Source organism: Staurois parvus, unplaced genomic scaffold (genome assembly GCF_062004578.1).
Source record: "Staurois parvus isolate SC_StPar_1 unplaced genomic scaffold, SC_StPar_1.0 ptg000338l, whole genome shotgun sequence".
In the NCBI taxonomy this organism is placed as follows: Eukaryota; Metazoa; Chordata; class Amphibia; order Anura; family Ranidae; genus Staurois; species Staurois parvus.
In genome coordinates this window covers 215,503-235,320 of record NW_028318134.1, presented here as the reverse complement: position 1 = coordinate 235,320, position 19,818 = coordinate 215,503, and the positions used below count along the sequence as shown (strand labels likewise).

Genomic DNA, 19,818 nt, shown 5'->3' with positions numbered 1-19,818 from the left:
AATAGTGAGTGTTCTTAGGCAGGATTCATTTACATCAAGGGTCTCCAAACTATGGCCCTCCAGCTCCTGAAGTACTACAAGTCCCATCATGCCTCTGCCTCTGGGAGTCTCGCCTGTGACTGTCAGAGTCTTGCAAGGCCTCATGGGACTTGCAGTTCCTCAACACCTGGTGGGCCATAGTTTGGAGACCCCTGATTTACATAGATAACACTCACCTGATCCTCCATGATTGAAAAAACTGAAATCTAATGAAAGGGGCGGGACAGGGACATTCAGGCTGGGGAAGAAGGTGCTAGATCACGGGTGTCAAACTGGCGGCCCTCCAGCTGTTGCCAAACTACAAGTCCCATGAGGCAATGCAAGATTGACAGTTACAAGCATGACTCCCAAAGGCAGAGGCAGGATGGGACTTGTAGTTTCAAAACAGCGGGAGGGCCGCCAGTTTGACACCCCTGTGCTAGATGATGCTGGATGTTCTCCATCAAGGAAATGAGGTGGAGCTCTGTCTGACTTGCTGCAGTTTCTAATGCACATTGTGAGGAGCTCACAGTGTGCAGTGAGAGCAGAAGCAGTTGTTTCAGTCCGGGAGAGAAGCCGCTAAAACTGCAAGACTGGAGGGAAGCCCAGAGGTCAGATTTAGGGGAATATGTGATGTCCATGCAGTACCTAACCAGTTCCCACCCGATCCATGTATATAAACGGCTGGAGGGTGGCAGTGCAGGGGAGGGTTGCTGTTCATAAACAACGCCCACCATTTTGGACTGTGTGCTCTCCTGCTGTACATGACCTCTCTGTGAGGTCCAGATCATGTGATCACTGATTGGCCAATCAGTGATCACATGAAGAGTAGTAAGCAAGATGTAATTTCTGACATCATTGCTTACTACGTGTGAAATCTGAATGATCACAGAGATCACATGGTACAGGGCTATTCACAACAGCTTTATACCATGTGACAAGCTGTGACCAATCACAGCTCTCACAGTATTTCTCAATGGCTGCAAGAATGCCAGATAGGAGAAATGATTGCTATTACAGCCTTTATGGGTATAAAAGCAATCAGTGTAAAAAAAAAAATTCTTCATCACCCCCCACAAGTAGTAGTGTCACCATGGTGACGCTGTACTGCTACGGTGACAGTATGCAAAAAAAAAAAGTAACAAAAATGTTTTGAAAAATTATAATTTTTGGTTATAAACTAATTTGGGTTTTTATTTACTAAAAAGATAACCGAATAAATTTTGGCCAAGATTTATGAAGAAAGATTATTTATTTGCACAATGTTATAAGTAAAACACTTTCTTAAAATTTTTGGATATAGCAAAAAAAATAAAATAAAAATCCCAGCGGTGAATAAATACCACCAAAATAAAGTTTTATCTGTCTCAAAAAAATGCTAAAAAATGTCATATGGGTACAGTGTTGCATGACTGCGCAATTGTCATTCAAAGTGTGATAGTGCTGAAAGCTGAACATTGGCCTGGACTGGAAGGGGGGGGGGGGGGGGAAAGTGTCCGGACTGGAAGGGGGGTGAAAGTGTCCGGACTGGAAGGGGGGGGAAAGTGTCCGGACTGGAAGGGGGGGGAAAGTGTCCGGACTGGAAGGGGGGGGAAAGCGTCCGGACTGGAAGGGGGGGGAAAGCGTCCGGACTGGAAGGGGGGGGAAAGCGTCCGGACTGGAAGGGGGGGGAAAGCGTCCGGACTGGAAGGGGGGGGAAAGCGTCCGGACTGGAAGGGGGGTGAAAGCGTCCGGACTGGAAGGGGGGTGAAAGCGTCCGGACTGGAAGGGGGGTGAAAGCGTCCGGACTGGAAGGGGGTGAAAGCGTCCGGACTGGAAGGGGGGGTAAGTGTCCGGACTGGAAGGGGGTGAAAGTGTCCGGACTGGAAGGGGGGGAAAGTGTCCGGACTGGAAGGGGTTAAAACAATATTTTATTTTCCAGACACATGATTAATAAATACAGTTGCAGACCAGCAAAGATCTCATATTAACATCATTTCACGTTTTCATAGATAATAGTTCATCATACACATACAGTTCACAAAAACTCATTTTTCCAAAATAAAAACCAGTAAAATATTTACAAAGTGTCTTATGCCCTGTAAACAAATGTGGAAGCCCGCTTCCTGGTATCCTGGTCATGTGACCCACAATCCTGCGCACTGATTGCATAGTCGGGGTCAGCTGTGTAGTTCGTCCACCCAGTGAGCCTGCAGAGGGAGGAAATGATGACATTACCTGAGCATACGTATTGCAGATTTTAGAGACATCGGTAAAAGGGAATATACATCTCTACTTTTTGGTCAGTGCCAATAAAAAATTGTTAAAAGTTTACAAAGTTTAACCACTTCCTCTCCAGCCGCTGTATATAAACGGCCGGAGGGTGGCAGTTCAGGGGTGTGTTGCTGTTCATAAACGGCACCCGCCATTTTGGACTGTGTGTGCTCCCTGGGAGCGCACGGCACTGCGATCCGATGCTCTGTGTGATGTCCCGATCATGTGATCGCTGATTGGCCAATCAGTGATCACATGAATAGGTGTAAGCAAGATGTCACTTCTGACATCATTGCTTACTACGTGTGAAATCTGTAAATGATCACAGAGATCACATGGTACAGAGCTATTCACAACAGCCTTGTACAATGTGACAAGCTGTGACCAATCACAGCTCTCACAGTATTTCTCAATGGCTGCAAGAATGCAGCCAGAGAGAAGGAGAAAGGATTGCTTTTACAGCCTTTATGGGTGTAAAAGCAATCAGTGTAAAAAAAAAAAAAAAAAAATCTTCATCACCCCCTGCAAGTAGTACAGTGTCAGTATGGTGACACTGTACTGCTAGGGTGACAGTATGTAAAAAAAAAAAAAATAAAAAAAAAAATAAAAATGTAAAAAAAATTTTTTTTAAAAATTATAATTTTTGGTTATAAACTAATTTGGGTTATTTTTTATTTTATTAAAAAGATAACCGAATACATTTTTGCCAAAAAAATAAAATGGCAAAAGCTAAAAACAGTAGCTGTAAAAACATCCCGTGTGCATGAGGACTCAGCCTAATTGAACAAGCTGAAGCTAGAAGCTGATTGGTTCCCATGCACAGCTGCACTGGATTCTGAGTGCTCCAGTGTAATGCAGGCCATACATGGTTCGAATTCCAAACGATTTTTCTACCGAAAATCGGAAACGTTCGCTTGGTAATCCGATGGCGCCATCATTGATTTAGAAAATCGGCCGACCGAGTCAAAGTTCACCCCATATAACAGGTGAAACTTCTGTCCCTTCCAGGTCACGGCTCATGGCGCATATTCTTTTCGGAAAAACGATCGTACGTTTTGACCGTCATTGAGTTGAAAATCGGTCGTTTTTCACAAATTTTCCAACATGCCCAATCACCGAAAAGGGGAGGAACCACGAAAATCAGCCGATGCCATTGACCCACTAACAGAGCAAAAATCGGCCGATTATTCTTAGGTCCGATTTTCGGACCTAAAAAAAAAAACGGTCGATTTTCGATCCATGTATGGCCGGCCTTAGTAAAATCAACCCCTTTGTGTACCTTCGACTGATCTAGAACCAGCTCAGTGTAAGGCCTGGTTCACACCAACGCAGTTTGCTTTTGATCCGTTTTTTGCATTTCGCTTTGCGTTTTTACACACGTGTTTTGCTTTTTTTTTTTGTAAAAGGGAAATGTTTTTGTTGCTGGGCAGAATAAAAACATAAAACGTGGCAAAAACATACTACATGCGTTTCCATTGAGATGCCAAAAAAACGAATTGATGTGATCCAGGCCTTCCAGGACAGACCTCAATATTTGTGTACCTGGGAATTTGAAACTTCCTCCAGATCTCCATAGCAGCCTTTCTTGTGTCGGATCAGATCCCCCCACAGCACAGAATTTCCACAACTGGAAGACAAATGCAAAGAGTTCAGAAGAAATTTAAAAAAAAAAAAAAATGTCTGCCACTTGTCCATTGTTCAGAGCCCGGGAACGCGGGAGGTGCAGCTCACAGGGTCCGGCGCTGGAAATATTAGTGGGCAGTTGCTGTGTAAATGTAGCAACAGCTAATGCTATGAAAAAGGCTATGAAACATTATAAACATTGCTCAGATGCAAGCTAGGGAACAAAGTAAACATTGTTCAGGCAGAGCAACAGGTGGAAGCCCTTTCCGCCCCTCTGAAAAGTAATCTATGGTGGATCGCTTTTCAGAGGGCGGTAGAGCAGCCGCTGCCAAGCTTTCTGGAGTGATAATGCTGCCTCCTAAATGCCTTTTTTGAATATGAATTCTGATTGTAAATGCCGCACAGCAACTGGGAGGCGAACGTTTGGCTCGCAGTTACGGAACAGCCCCATTCACCTGCATGGGTTGCTTTGGCCGGGGTACTATTGTTGCTTCTTGTTATGTGTCGTTTGCTGCTATTTAACCCTTAGGCCCGTCACATGGGGCGGACTCTGCTTGCTGAGGGGGGAACATGTCTGCCGATCCCCCACTGAGCAGAGCAGAGCGGGTGGATCACTGGTCCTCATATGCTGGAAACTGACCCATAACAGGAATATAGAAGTGGCTGTGGTCTCTGGGCGTTGTACAAGCGTGAGATCTGAACTGGATAGAAGGGGTTAGAAGCAGGGGGGGACTGACCATTTAGAAACTCAGGCACTGCCCGAGGGCCCGGGGTCAGTAGGGGGCCCCATGAGATGTCCCTGGTACCTTTTTTGAGTGTGGGCAAGGACACGGGCCCCATGATCCCCTATTGCCCAGGGGCCCCATGAGTTGTCAGTCCGCCCCTGGTTAGAAGAGTTTTCCGCACCTTGGACACGGACCCTCCACGGGGAGAAGCTGTTGTGGCTGCTTCAGGAGGAAGAGTTTAGCCAGACAAATGATATGTGCGGTCAGAGTGCAGCCGGGATGGAAGCAGCGCAGGGCGTCCTCTTCACTCTGTACAGGAGACAAAGCTCAGTGGTAATGACAAGGACTTCCAGTGCGGTCTCCTACAGCAACACTGATCTGGGATTGAAGATCCAATCAGAGGAGAATCCATCCAATCAGGACACGGCCCTGTGCACTCCTTGCTCCTAGTGCTGCTTTGCTGAATAATAGAGAGGAATGATAGGAATAAGGCTCAGTTCACACTAGCTTTGTCAGCAGGCATCAGACAGGCATTTGGGAAGCGATTTTTTTCAATAAAAATTCAGCACATGGCAGCACACAGCGCTGTTCACACTGAAGCGTTAGCGTCGCGGCAAAACTGACTCCTCGTGTGGAGTCAGGAGGAGTTGAAGCCTCCCATTCAAGTCTATGGTGCCACTCCTGGCAGGTGCTCGCAGTGCGGTTGCAGAGCGTTAATACCATTTAACCACTTCCCGTCTGGCTGTTGTATATAAATGGCCGGACATTGGCAGTGCAGGGGAGGGTGTCTGTTTATAAACGGCCTCCCCGCACCCTGCTTGTGTGCGCTCCCTGGGAACACACAGCACCGCGATCCGGTGCCCACTGTGTCCTCCGGAAACAGTGGAATACCGATCATTGTACGGGACCTCTGTGTGAGGTCCCAATCATGTGATCACTGATTGGCCAATCAGTGATCACATGCAGAGCAGTAAGCAAGATGTCACTTCTGACATCATTGCTTACTATGTGTGAAATCTGTGAATGATCACCGAGATCACATGGTACAGGGCTATTCACAACAGCCTTGTACCATGTGACAAGCTGTGACCAATCACAGCTCACACAGTATTTCTCAATGGCTGCAAGAATGCAACCAGAGAGAAGGAGAAATTATTGCTTTTACAGCCTTTATGGGTGTAAAAGCAATCAGTGTAAAAATATAAAAAAAATCTTAATCAGCCCCCACAAGTAGTACAGTGTCACCATGGTGACTCTGTACTGCTAGGGTGACAGTATGTAAAAAAAACAAAAACGTAAAAAAATTTTTTTAAAAAAAATATAATTTTTGGTTATAAACTAATTTGGGTTATTTTTTATTTTATCAAAAAGATAACTTAATAAATTTTGGCCAAAATTGATGATGAAATATTTTCAAAATTATAAAATTATTATTAATTAAAACACTATTATAAAATAAAACACTTTTTTTACAAAATTTTTGGACTTTTTCATTTATATAGCAAGAAAAATAATCCCAGTGGAGAATAAATACCACCAAAATAAATCTTTATCTGTCTCAAAAAAATGCTAAAAAATTCATATGGGTACAGTGTTGCATGACCGCGCAATTGTCACTCAAATTGTGACAGCGCTGAAAGCTGAAAATTGGCCTGGGGGGGAAAGTGTCCGGACCGGAAGAGGTTAACGTCATTATAGGCGTTTGTGGTGCAGTTTTAATGCCTATCAACCTCCTCAAAACCGCGCAGAGAGCGTTAAAAACGCTTCCCAAACGCCTGTCAAACGCTATAGGGGCATTTGGCAAGAGTAAGAAAAAAAGTCAAGTGTGAACGAGCCCTGAGACACCCAAATATGACCGGCTGCCGGTTCACAGGGACTTACCTGCACTTTATCGTAGCACACCCGGCATCGCTGTGGGGAGGGTAGCTGAGCAGTCCCTTCCCCCCCTTGGCCCTTCTCTCCTTGTGTTTTAGAGATGGGACGTGCCCTCACCTGCCCGAAAGCCATGGGCATGTGAAGAGGAGGCTGGAGCAGAGGGGGCAGCTCCCTATGGTACTCCTGTCGCAGCCAACGCAGGGTGAGTGGTAGGCGATTCCACGGGGCCACACGAAGCATGTGATAGAGGACCGTCAGGTGGAAGTCAAAACTGGACTGTTTCTTTGTCTTACGTGGCACGTGGGTCAGCCTGCGGGACACGTGGGGGTGCTGCCATGCCCACTCAAACTAGAAGGAGAAAGACAGAGAATGAGCTGATTGCGGACCACAGTGTGCACTCCACTCCCGTGCTCCGCTGCTACACCCCGCTCCCGCGCTCCACTCCTGCGCTCCACACCCGCGCTCCACTCCCGCGCACTAAATGTTCTCTTGTACTGACTGGTAAAGGACGGGACTACCAATGGGAATAATCAAATTGTTTCATCGACTACAGCAGCGGTCTCCAAACTGTGGCCCAGGGGCCAGATGCGGCCCTTTGCTTGCCATTTTCAAGCCCTTGGGAAACTATTTCTCTCACTGACATTACCAATGGGGCATAGTTTCTGGCACTGACACCAAAAGATAAGACACCATTCCTCCCACTGACACCAATGATGGGGCACTATTCCTCCCACTGACACCAATGATGGGGCACTATTCCTCCCACTGACACCAATGATGGGGCACTATTCCTCCCACTGATACCAATGATGGGGCACTATTCCTCCCACTGATACCAATGATGGGACACTATTCCTCCCACTGATACCAATGATGGGGCACTATTCCTCCCACTGATACCAATGATGGGGTACTATACCTCCCACTGACACCAATGATGGGGCACTATTCCTCCCACTGATAGCAATGATGGGGCACTATTCCTCCCACTGACACCAATGATGGGGCGCTATTCCTCCCACTGACACCAATGATGGGGCACTATTCCTCCCACTGATAGCAATGATGGGGCACTATTCCTCCCACTGACACCAATGATGGGGCGCTATTCCTCCCACTGAAACCAATGATGGGGCACTATTCCTCCCACTGATACCAATGATGGGGCACTATTCCTCCCACTGACACCAATGATGGGGCACTATTCCTCCCACTGATACCAATGATGGGGCACTATTCCTCCCACTGACACCAATGATGGGGCACTATTCCTCCCACTGATACTAATGATGGGGCACTATTCCTCCCACTGATACCAATGATGAGGCACTATTCCTCCCACTGACACCAATGATGGGGCACTATTCCTCCCACTGATACCAATGATGGGGCACTATTCCTCCACTAACACCAATGATGGGACACTATTCCTCCCACTGACACCAACAATGAGTCTAGGTGAAATGTATCTGTGGAAAGATTTTAGCAAATACTACGAAATCCTCCAAATGAAAATAAGCGCTCCATGCAAGGCCCGATTCACACCTCTGCAGGTTGTGTTTGAGCTGTTTTTGCACCTGCGTGTTTAAAGCATTTTTATGCGTTTTTTTTATTTGTTTCTATTTTTCTTGTTGCTAGGCAGATTTAAAAACGCATCAAAACGCGGCAAAAACACAATACATTCTTTTTTGCAACGTTTCCATTGAAGTATATAGAACCAAAAAAACGCAACTTTTTGCATTCAAAAAAAGTCCGACCCTTTCCAAAAAACGCAGCGGGTGAAAACGCGGAGATGTGAACGTGTCCCGTCACACCAGCGACTAGAATCCTCTATTTACAGCTGCAGATAGGCGTGGCTCGGTGCAGCTGCCGGCCCCGTTCATCATGGCAGCTCACTGGCGGCTGCAGCTATTCTCGGCTCCCCGCACAGCCAGCGATCGCTGCTGAATGCAACACTTTTATGTAATGTTACAGCAATGTTTTTTTTTTTCTATTTTATAATAAACATACTTTATTTTAAAGTGGTTGTAAAGACTGAACTTTTTTTTTTTTACCTTCAAGCATTCTATTAATCTTCTGCATAGAGGATTTTTGATCCCGCCTTCTCTGATCCTCCCCTTCTTCCACAGTCCCCAATCCATCTGCTGATAGAACAGAACCCTGGAGGGCAAACTGCACATGCTCAGTTTGCTGTTTATTGCTAGAGAGTTTTTTGGGAGAGTGCATGTGATCAGCACAGAGCCAATCAGCACTGTCCAGTCTAGAGGGTCAGGGGTCCTGCAGCTTCATAGGACAATCAGGGGAGAATGAAAACTCCTCCTACAAGCTTTAACCAGTGTTCAGCTGGACACTGATAGCAGTCACAAGACCATTAGACCCCCCCTCATCTTTCCTTTGGGCTCCAATGCAGCCGATCAGATACAGATCATTCTGATCTGCTTTCTTGGGAGAGTGCATGTGACTATCAGACCCCCCCAGTGGCGGACTGACAACTCATGGGGCCCCTGTGTCCTTGCCCAAACTGAAAAAAGCCTATGAAAAAGGTACCAGGGGCATTTCATGGGGCCCCCTACTGACCCCGGGCCCTCGGGCAGTGCCCAAGTTTCCAAATGGTCAGTCCCCTTCTGGCCCCCCCCCCCCATTTTTCCTTTGGGCTCCAATGCAGCTGATCAGACACGGATCATTCTGATCTGCTTGCTTGTGAGAGTGCATGTGATCAGCACAGAGCCAATCAGCACTGTCCAAACAAAGGGTCAGGGGTCCTGCAACCTCAAAGGACAATCGGGAGAATGAAAACTCCTCCTACAAGCTTCAACCAATGCTCAGCTGGACACTGATAGAAGCCAAAAGACTATTAAACCTCCCCCCTCTCATCTTTCCTTTGGGCTCCAATGCAGCTGATCAGACAAAGATCATTCTGATCTGCTGCTTCACTGGCCAGTAAACAAAGAGATGGAACCAGAAGTGACATAATCATTGTGGCATCCAGTTTCTGAAGTCACACAGTGGGAGGAACAATTTCAGTTCCTCTCACTGTGGGCCGGGCTTTGGACCCGGCCGGTCGCAGCCTTTTTGGGCTCCCTGGTTGTTGAGAAGAGCCCGGTATACGTGGCGGCCCGTAAAAGTAATCCAGAGGCTGCTTAGCCGCTCAGATTACTTTTACATTAAAGAGAATCACCAGAGCTTTAAAAATGATACCGCGATCGGAACACGACTGCAGCCTCACCCATGACCCCCACTTCCTTCCAAGGCTGGATATTTACATACGATGGTCGGGAAGTGGTTACTTCTGTTAACATCATTTTTCAATATTCAGATAAAAAAACAGAACTTTAAACTTCTTCATGCCGGCCGAACGCAAATGTGCAGCCTCCTGGTGTCTGGGCCTAGACGCCAAGCGGCCGCACATTTGCGTTCTATTAAAAAAGAACATATGTGCTGAGAGCACGCACCCTGCGCGCTCCCAGCACACATGTCCGGTACTCACGGAAAGGTCCCGATCTCCTCTTTTGATCGGGACATTTCCCGATCATGTGACCGCCGCGACGGCGTGTCACATGACCCTAAACCCCGCCTCCCGGCCGGGAGGCGTCGGCATGAAGAGGGTTAATAAAAGTAGGAGGAAGTAACACATTGTATCTTACCCTCAGGGCTGCAATATCATTGGGGAAACCATGAACAATCAGGACCATGTCCCTGTATGGGGGGAATGAAATGAAAGGTTAGGACATACATATGAAAAGTCTTCACACCCCTAATAAAATTACAGGATTCTGAGATGTAAAAAAAAAAATGAGACAAAGATAAATCATTTCAGAACTTTTTCCACCTTTTAATGTGACCTACAAACTGAACAACAATGGGCAGCACAGTGGCTAAATGGTTGGCACTCCCGCCTAGCAGTACTCGGGTCGTTGGCTGTAATCCCATCCGCGGCACCACCTGCCTGGAGTTTGCATGTTCTCCCTGTGCCTGTGTGGGTTTCCTCCGGGTACTCCCTAGTATGTGTATGTACAAATGTGGGACCTTAGATTGTACGCCCCGTGAGGGTTAGGTACTGATGTGAATGTACAATATATAAATGTAACCTGACGGCGCTACATAAGTGCCTGAAATAAATAAACTGAAGCATTTTAGGTGGAGGGAAGTAAAAATGAAAAAACCTAAAATAATTTGGTTGCATAAGTGTTCACACCCTAATACTAATCCTTTGTTGAAGCCCCTTTTGATGTGATTCCAGCACTCAATCTTTTTGGGGAGGAGTCTATCAGCATGGCATAACCTGACTTTGCCCGCTCTTCCTTGCAAAAACACTCCAAATCTGTCAGATTGTGTGTCATCTCCTGCACACAGCCCTCTTCAGATCACCCCACAGATTTTCCATCGGATTCAGGTCTGGGCTGAATGACGAATTCTTGTCACACATTTACCTTTGAAAGCTTGCCTGCAACACCCTGCCCACCCCTTTCCACCCCCCCCCCCCCAACATTCTTAATAACCCACAACTGTGATGGGCTGCCTCCTTGACCAATAGGAATGGGTGTGAGGAGGGAGGAGCTAGGTAAGCTTTTTTATCACAAGGGTGCGCCAGAGTTCTGCCGGTTGCAGATTGGCTAGTGTGATTATGGCGGTCACATGACCCTAAACCCCACCCCGCCTCCTGAAACCCTTAAAGGGCCGGGAGGCGCCGGAGTGAAGGGGTTATCACCCAATATGCCCCTCCCCATTCTAAATCCTCGAGTCCTTGAGATGGATCACCCACCACCCAGCATGCTGATGCTTTGTCCTCCTTACCAGGGCCCTCTTCCACTCGTCTTCCAGGCTCCACCTTTGTGCTTGCCCCCATTGTGTTGCTGGATGCGCCTCTCTGGGTTCACCGTGAAGCCGATGTAGACGCGCCCTTTGTATTTTGGGTTGGTGCAATATAAGAGGTAGACACCATAGAAGCTCTCCACCTCCACCACCATCCTCTCCGCTCGTCAGGAAATCCCCAAGATGGAGCAGCAGCACGATGTGTTCCTGTACCCGGACCAGAGACAACACAGGAAGGAGTTAGACCAATGAAACAATATGTCCGTGACACCGGCTCCCCCTCCCGGCTGCCTCTGTGCTCCCCCTATGCCCCAGCCACCAGTAACATCCAAATGGAGAAAAGGACAGTCACACTGTTAAAATTCAGTGCAGCTGTAACTTTATTGTTCTGGACAAGCAGACACAAAGGGTGAGGGCCGTTCTGCTCTGGACTGTGTGTCTGCTTGTCCAGAACAATAAAGTTACAGGGGTTGGACAAAAATATGGAAACACTACATGATTTGCAGGTGTGAAAGTGATGATGTGTTCACGTTGATGTAACATTGTTTCTGCTGTGTGATGAGACACCTAGCTAACAGGTGGGAAGCCTCACTTTCGTCATTCTAGTAATATGGAGTCACGTCAGAGCTTGCTGAGGGTAAATTGTTGGTGCCGCCTAGCTGGCGTCTCTGTGGCTGAAGCTGACATGTCAGAGGTTATGGCGGCAAATACAGTTTCCGGGAAAACATAAGCGTGGTCGCCATGGTCAACCGACCACAGGACATTGCGCAGGATTGTAACCTGGAATAAAAAAACAACCACTGCAAAAGTGACTGCAGAGCTTAATCTCAGTGCAGAGCTCAATCTCAGTGCAGAGCTCAATCTCAGTCTTCACAGGATCGGTCAGAAAGAGGGGGGTGGGAATGGAGAAATGTGTTAACCCGTCAATGTGACACCAAATATAAAAGGAGGCGGCTCAGCAGATCTGTATTTGGGGAGAGCGGTCTGCAGGCGAGCTCCTGTCTCAGCAAATTCTTTACTTTCCTTTAATCCCCAATGCAATGTCAGCCTCAGTACTTGTATGGGGACTTCTCTAGTACGGTCATCTGCAGCCTTGGCGCTCCCCACCCACCGGCTGTGGTGAACCTGCCTGTTGGAACATGTAGCAAACCAGTGATATATAATATACGAGGGGCATTCACATCAAACCGGGACTTCTGAGGTTATAGAATAAAAGAACAAGTTTCAAGGAGGGAAACTGAATTTATTTTTCAACATCCTCCCCTGCTACATTTATACACCTATCTCAGTGTGTAACTAATGCCTGGAAAGCTTCGGCACAGAAAGATTTGTCACTAAGTCTGAACCATCCTAGGACGGCCGGCTTCACTCTGACATCATTGTGTTCACCGTTCCCACAGAAAGATCGGTCTCTTCGATTCCAGGACAGGTTCTGCGTCGATGATCCAGGATCCGGCAATCCTCGCGCTGAATGTTCACAGGAATGACTGCTGTGGGCTGGGAACCACCACGGCCAGGATCCTCACTGAGGGACGGCCATCTTGGAAACGTTTCCACCATTCAGATGTCTTACTGCAGCTGAGCGTCTCATCACCGCACTGCGCCTGACGTCTTCTGGAGATACTGGCGGGTTTTACGCCTTCATTCACCAGAAACGTCATCACCCCACGCTGTTCCAGGAACTTACTAAGATGGCTGTCTGCCATCCTGATTAATGGTCTCTGGACTGACCCAAGGCATGTGTGCCCCCTATCAGCAATAGTACCTCCCCCATCCCCTCCTCCTGCATTCCCTCCTCCCCGCCTCCATTCTCCCGTTCCTTCCTCCCCTCCTCCATTCTCCCGTTCCTTCCTCCCCTTCTCCATTCTCCCGTTCCTTCCTCCCCTCCTCCATTCTCCCGTTCCTTCCTCCCCTCCTCCATTCTCCCGTTCCCTCCTCCCATCCTTCATCCCTCTTCCATTCTCCCAGTCCCCTCCTCCATTCTCCCATCCTTCGTCGCCTCTTCCATTCTCCCGTCCTTGGTCCCCTCCTCCATTCTCCCATCCTTCATCTCCTCTTCCATTCCCCCATCCCCTCTTCCATCCTTTGTCCCCTCCTCCATTCTCTCGTCCCCTCCTCCATTCTCCCATCCTTCATCTCCTCTTCCATTCCCCCATCCCCTCTTCCATCCTTTGTCCCCTCCTCCATTCTCCCATTCTTTGTCTCCTCTTCCATTCTCTCGTCCCCTCCTCCATTCTCCTGTCCTTCATCTCCCCTTCCATTCTCCCATCCCCTCCTCCATTCTCCCGTCCTTCGTCCCCTCCTCCATTCTCCCGTCCTTCGTCCCCTCCTCCATTCTCCCGTCCCCTCCTCCATTCTCCCGTCCCCTCCTCCATTCTCCCGTCCCCTCCTCCATTCTCCCGTCCTTCGTCCCCTCCTCCATTCTCCCGTCCCTCGTCCCCTCCTCCATTCTCTCGTCCCTCGTCCCCTCTTCCATTCTCCCGTCCCCTCCTCCATTCTCCCGTCCCTCGTCACCTCTTCCATTCTCCCGTCCCCTCCTCCATTCTCCCGTCCCTCGTCACCTCTTCCATTCTCCCGTCCCCTCCTCCATTCTCCCGTCCCTCGTCACCTCTTCCATTCTCCCGTCCCCTCCTCCATTCTCCCGTCCCTCGTCACCTCTTCCATTCTCCTGTCCCCTCCTCCATTCTCCCGTCCCCTCCTCCATTCTCCCGTCCCTCCTCCCCTCTTCCATTCTCCCGTCCCCTCCTCCATTCTCCCGTCCCTCGTCACCTCTTCCATTCTCCCGTCCCCTCCTCCATTCTCCCGTCCCTCATCACCTGTTCCATTCTCCCGTCCCCTCCTCCATTCTCCCATCCCCTCCTCCATTCTCCCGTCCCCTCTTCCATTCTCCCGTCCCCTCCTCCATTCTCCCGTCCCCTCCTCCATTCTCCCGTCCCCTCTTCCATTCTCCCGTCCCTCGTCACCTCTTCCATTCTCCTGTCCCCTCCTCCATTCTCCCGTCCCCTCCTCCATTCTCCCGTCCCTCCTCCCCTCTTCCATTCTCCCGTCCCCTCCTCCATTCTCCCGTCCCTCGTCACCTCTTCCATTCTCCCGTCCCCTCCTCCATTCTCCCGTCCCTCATCACCTCTTCCATTCTCCCGTCCCCTCTTCCATTCTCCCGTCCCCTCCTCCATTCTCCCGTCCCCTCCTCCATCCCTCGTCCCCTCTTCCATTCTCCCGTCCCCTCCTCCATTCTCCCGTCCCCTCTTCCATTCTCCCGTCCCCTCCTCCATCCCTCATCCCCTCTTCCATTCTCCCGTTCCCTCCTCCATCCCTCGTCCCCTCTTCCATTCTCCCGTCCCCTCCTCCATCCCTCGTCCCCTCTTCCATTCTCCCATCCCTCCTCCCCTCTTCCATTCTCCCGTCCCCTCCTCCATCCCTCGTCCCCTCTTCCATTCTCCCATCCCTTGTCCCTTCTTCCATTCTCCTGTCCCCTCCACTTACTACTGCGTGTAGTACTGCCATGCTAGCATCCCTTTTTAAACCTGGAAAATGAAAAGTTTGACTTGAACGCCCCGTATAATATAATATTCCACTAACCAGCTGCCAGTCTGTCTTGCCCTTCTTCCGCCTTTAGTACGTCACTTCCTGTTTACATCCAATTTCGTCGCTTCCCTAACAACTGGGTTGACCACTTATACGCCTGATAGATTCACTCCATCCACCGAGAGATTTAAAGCAAAAATAATCAGCGCTTCATCTGAATAAATATATAATTCTTACATATGACGGTTTAAAGACCGGAATCTTGCTCAACGGAACCCGGAGTAAAAGATTATTAGTATCAGGCGGATCAAGGACATCTCAGGGACTGGAGGGACTTCACTACTTTCCAACTTTGAATGGGTAGATTCATACTAGTCCCCGCCCTGCCTTGGGCAGAGTGCGATTGCTATTGGTCCAGACAAGTGTCGGACTCACGCACACGTCGGTACGGCCAATGATGAGGCTGGAGGTGTGGCAGGGCGCGCAGGCGCAGTAGTGTAGCAGGTTGCCGGTCCGGTATCATGGCTGGTGAAGGAGCTGTGAGCGCTGAGGCTCTGAAGGTGAAGCTACAACGGGAACTGCAGGCTGAACACGTGGTAAGCACAGCTGACGTCACCAGTCTCTGGAAGAGAAACTCCCATTTTGTAGTCTCCCTTCTCCATTCCCCCTTTCCTTCATCCCCTCCTCCATTTCCCCTAGTCCCCTCCTCCATTTCCCCTTCCCCCTCCTCCATTTCCCCTTCCCCTAGTCCCCTCCTCCATTCCCCCTTCCCCTCCTCCATTTCCCCCTTCCCCTAGTCCCCTCCTCCATTTCCCCTTCCCCTAGTCCCCTCCTCCATTCCCCCTTCCCCTCCTCCATTTCCCCTTCCCCTAGTCCCCTCCTCCATTTCCCCTTCCCCTAGTCCCCTCCTCCATTTCCCCTTCCCCTAGTCCCCTCCTCCATTCCCCCTTCCCCTCCTCCATTTCCCCTTCCCCTAGTCCCCTCCTCCATTCCCCCTTCCCCTCCTCCATTTCCCCTTCCCCTAGTCCCCTCCTCCATTCCCCGTCCTTCGTCCCCTCCTCCATTTCCCCTTACCCTAGTCCCCTCCTCCATTCCCCTATTCTTTGTCCCCTCCTCTATTCCCCCTTCCCCTCCTCCATTTCATGGTCCCCTCCTCCATTTCCCCTTCCCCTAGTCCCCTCCTCCATTCCCCCTTTCCCCCTTTCTTCGTCCCCTCCTCCATTTCCCCTTCCCCTCCTCCATTTCCCCTTCCCCTCCTCCATTTCATCGTCCCCTCCTCCATTTCATCGTCCCCTCCTCCATTTCCCCTTCCCCTCCTCCATTTCCCCATCCCCTCCTCCATTTCATCGTCCCCACCTCCATTTCCCCTTTCCCTCATCCCCTCCTCCATTCCCCCGTTCTTTGTTCCCTCCTCCATTCCCCCGTCCCCTCCTCCATTTCCCCTTCGTCCCCTCCTCCATTCCCCCTTCCCCTCGTCCCCTCCTCCATTCCCCCGTCCCCTCCTCCATTTCCCCGTCCCCTCCTTTCCCCCTCGTCCCCGCCTCCATTTCCGCTTCTCCATTCCCCTCCTCCACTCAACCCGTCCTTTGTACCTTCCTCCATTCACCATCCTTCATCCTGTCCTCCGTTCCCTCGTCCCCTCCTCCATTCCCCTTCTCCGTTACCCTTTCCCACGTCCCTTCCTCCATTCCCCCTTCCCCTCCTCCATTTCCCCTTCTCCACTCAACCCGTCCTTTGTTCCCCCCTCCATTCATCCTTCGTCCCGTCCTCCTTTCCCTCATCCATTCTCCCTCCTCCATTTCCCCCTTCCCCTCCTCCATTCTTCCTTCGTCTCCTCTATTCCCCCCTCCCTCATCCCTTCCTCCATTCCCCCCTTCTCTTCCTCCCCGTCTTATCGCAGGGTAGGGGGTTCTGGGAGGACATCATATGAGGACCGCACTGTTCGGTTGTAGCGCACTCCGCAGGTGGTTACATCCAGAATCAAACATTATATAGCAGCCTATAACTCTTACATGTGATGGCTGCATTAGTTTTCTTTTTAATATTTTCACTTGGTGATGCGGCCAATAAGTCTTTTATTTTTCAGCAGCACCGCCACCAGTGGTAAACGGATTGTCTCAACCTCTAACTGCTACATCTGCTGGAGAAGCAGATGTAGCAGTTAGAGGTTGAGACAATCCATTCACCACTGGTGGCGGTGCTTACAGTGATCCGTTTTCATTTATATAAAAAAATTAACTCAAATGGGAAAAAAAAAAACAGTTTTGGGTTTTAATTCGGCTTTAAAATTGTCTGCAGCCAGAGATAGCCCCATCCGGAGTCATAGGACGGAGCCGCCATTGGGACCAGCGCCCCCTAGTGTCACCGGAGGGAGCGCTGTCCTGTTCTCTCAGGCCACACATGCGCAGCGTGCTCTCTGTCCGGCCGCTGAGCTCAGCATAGACGAGGTGGAAATGATCTCCGGCTCATCCGGAGCCCAACTACCCTGCCTGTCCTGGGGCTGACCCAGAGCGAACAGCCCCACCCCCAAGTGACAGTTGGCTGCTTAGGGGTTGAGCGCTGCATTGTGGGAAGAAGGAGGGCGGGGCAATCGGGAGAGCCTGTCAGTCTGCCCTGAATGCACAAAGTGACAGACTTACTGAAACTTGTACTGTCCTTCCACTTAGGACTGGAGTAGGTTAGGCTGCAGTGACCGTTTAATGTCGGAAGGGTGGGGGGGGGGGGGGGGGGGGGGGGGGTGGAGGTACCAGAGGACTACAAGTCCCAGCACCCCTTCTGTAAGTCTCTTCTGGATTCTGTGGGGAAGGGGGGGGGGCGGAGGTACCAGAGGACTACAAGTCCCAGCACCTCTTCTGTAAGTCTCTTCTGGATTCTGTGGGGAAGGGGGGGGGGGGGCGGAGGTACCAGAGGACTACAAGTCCCAGCACCTCTTCTGTAAGTCTCTTCTGGATTCTGTGGGGAAGGGGGGGGGGCGGAGGTACCAGAGAACTACAAGTCCCAGCACCTCTTCTGTAAGTCTCTTCTGGATTCTGTGGGGAAGGGGGGAGGAGGTACCAGAGCACTACAAGTCCTAGCACCTCTCCTGTAAGTTGCTGCTGGATTCCTTGGGGAAGGGGGGGGGGTGGAGGTACCAGAGGACTACAAGTCCCAGCACCTCTTCTGTAAGTTGCTGCTGGATTCCGAGCGGAGGGGGGGGTACCAGAGGACTACAAGTCCTGGGGCTAACCCAGAGCTAACAGCCCCAAGTGACTGTTGGCTGCTCAGGGGTTGAGCGCTGCATTGTGGGAGGAAGGAGGGTGGGGCAATTGGGAGAGCCTGTCAGTCTGCCCTGAATGCACAAAGTGACAGACTTACTTAAATTTGTACTGTCCTTCCACTTAGGACTGGAGTAGGTTAGGGTGGAGTGACCAATTAACGTTGGAAGGGTGGAGGTACCAGGCGACTACAAGTCCCAGCACCTCTCCTGTAAGTCGCTGCTGGTTTCTGTGGGGAAAGGGGGGTGGGGGATGGAGGTACCAGAGGACTACAAGTCCCAGCACCACTTCTGTAAGTTGCTGCTGGATTCTGTGGGGGGGGGGGGGGGGGGGGGTGGAGGTACCAAAGGACTACAAGTCCCAGCACCTCTTCTGTAAGTTACTGCAGGACTCCTTGAGGAAGGGGGGTGGGGGATTGGAGGTACCAGAGGACTACAAGTCTCATCACCTCTTCTGTAACTCACTGCTGGACTCTACAAGGGGGATGGGGGAGGGCATGTATCATAGGACTACCTACAAGTCCCATCACCTCCTCTGTTATATAATAATTGTGTGTTCTTTTATCCCCCCCAGGAGGTGGAAGACACGTCCCCCAATCACTGCTCCACCAGCTTCAAGGTTGTGGTGGTGTCACCTCTGTTTGAAGGGAAACCTCTGCTGCAGAGACATAGGTGAGGAAGAGGAGGATTCTGGGTACTTGTACTGTATGTGTGTATGGGGGGGGGGGGGTGTAGTACAGAGACATAGGTGAGGAAGAGGAGGATTCTGGGTACTGCTTGTACTCTATGTATGTATGGGGGGGTGGGGGGGGGGTTCGTAGTACAGAGTACACAGGTACAGTATGTATGGCGGGAGGGGGGCAGAGGGGTGTATTACAGAGACATAGGTGGGGAAGAGGAGGATTCTGGGTACTTGCACTGTATGTGTGGATGGGGGGGGGGGGTGTAGTACAGAGACATAGGTGGGGAAGTGGAGGATTCTGGGTACTTGCACTGTATGTGTGTATGGGGGGGGGTGTAGTACAGAGACATAGGTGGGGAAGAGGAGGATTCTGGGTACTGGTACCTTAACCTGTCAGTGGTCATAAAGTTCTGGCTGATTGGTGTATATATATTTGGGGGAGATGTGTCCCCGCTGTGTATCAGACACATTGGGGTCATGGTGTGATGAGCATCGCTGACTCCGCCTCCCTCTTGCAGGCTTGTCAACAGCTGCCTGGCGGACGAGCTGAAGATCATTCACGCCTTTGAACAGAAGACTCTGACGCCAGCTCAGTGGGAGCAGGAAAAGCAGAAGTAAGACCTGACCGCCCCCGCTTACTTACATAACCGTCCTCAGCGGTCCGCCTGCCGCCATTTTTTCCGTGGACTGTAGCATTCTGTAGAAGGATGCTGGTCTCACATGGACACTCCCGGGACCATATGGGGATATCTAACCCACTTCAAGGGGAAATGAATACACAATAAATGGAGTTCCTGTCAGAGGTGCCTTATTACTATGATCTGTTCTGTATCACCTTTCCATTCTGCAGCGGTTAGGCTAGCCATGCATGTGACAATCTGATCTACCTTTGTGATCCAACTTTCAATTCTGTTTTTTGTTTCTTTGATTTTTTTTTAATTGAAGAAATGTTTCACAAACATCTTTTGATTCCATTTTTGGTTGAACTTGAAGTGGCAGGTTTGATCTACAGCAAAGAGATGGGATGTTTGACAGGCCAGAAGACTCCTGGT

The 19,818-nt window shown here is 50.1% G+C and overlaps 2 protein-coding genes across 2 annotated transcripts; one reads left to right on the top strand and one right to left on the bottom strand.

The window, feature by feature from the left end:
• Positions 1 to 1,686: 1,686 nt before the first annotated feature.
• Positions 1,687 to 14,996, bottom strand: LOC149457008 (structure-specific endonuclease subunit slx1-like). The gene is made up of 7 exons (XM_089684165.1): positions 14,886 to 14,996; positions 11,289 to 11,513; positions 10,139 to 10,190; positions 6,501 to 6,842; positions 4,801 to 4,928; positions 3,814 to 3,898; positions 1,687 to 2,207 (listed from the first exon to the last, which is right to left on the bottom strand). The coding sequence occupies exons 2-7, from the start codon at positions 11,459 to 11,461 to the stop codon at positions 2,178 to 2,180; spliced, it is 810 nt and encodes a 269-aa protein (XP_089540291.1). The 5' UTR covers positions 11,462 to 11,513; positions 14,886 to 14,996; the 3' UTR covers positions 1,687 to 2,177.
• Positions 14,997 to 15,267: 271 nt separating this feature from the next.
• Positions 15,268 to 19,566, top strand: LOC149457007 (bolA-like protein 2). The gene is made up of 3 exons (XM_089684166.1): positions 15,268 to 15,427; positions 18,659 to 18,756; positions 19,285 to 19,566. Exons 1-3 carry the CDS (start codon positions 15,353 to 15,355, stop codon positions 19,382 to 19,384), a joined length of 273 nt encoding a protein of 90 aa, XP_089540292.1. The 5' UTR covers positions 15,268 to 15,352; the 3' UTR covers positions 19,385 to 19,566.
• The last annotated feature ends 252 nt before the right edge of the window (positions 19,567 to 19,818 follow it).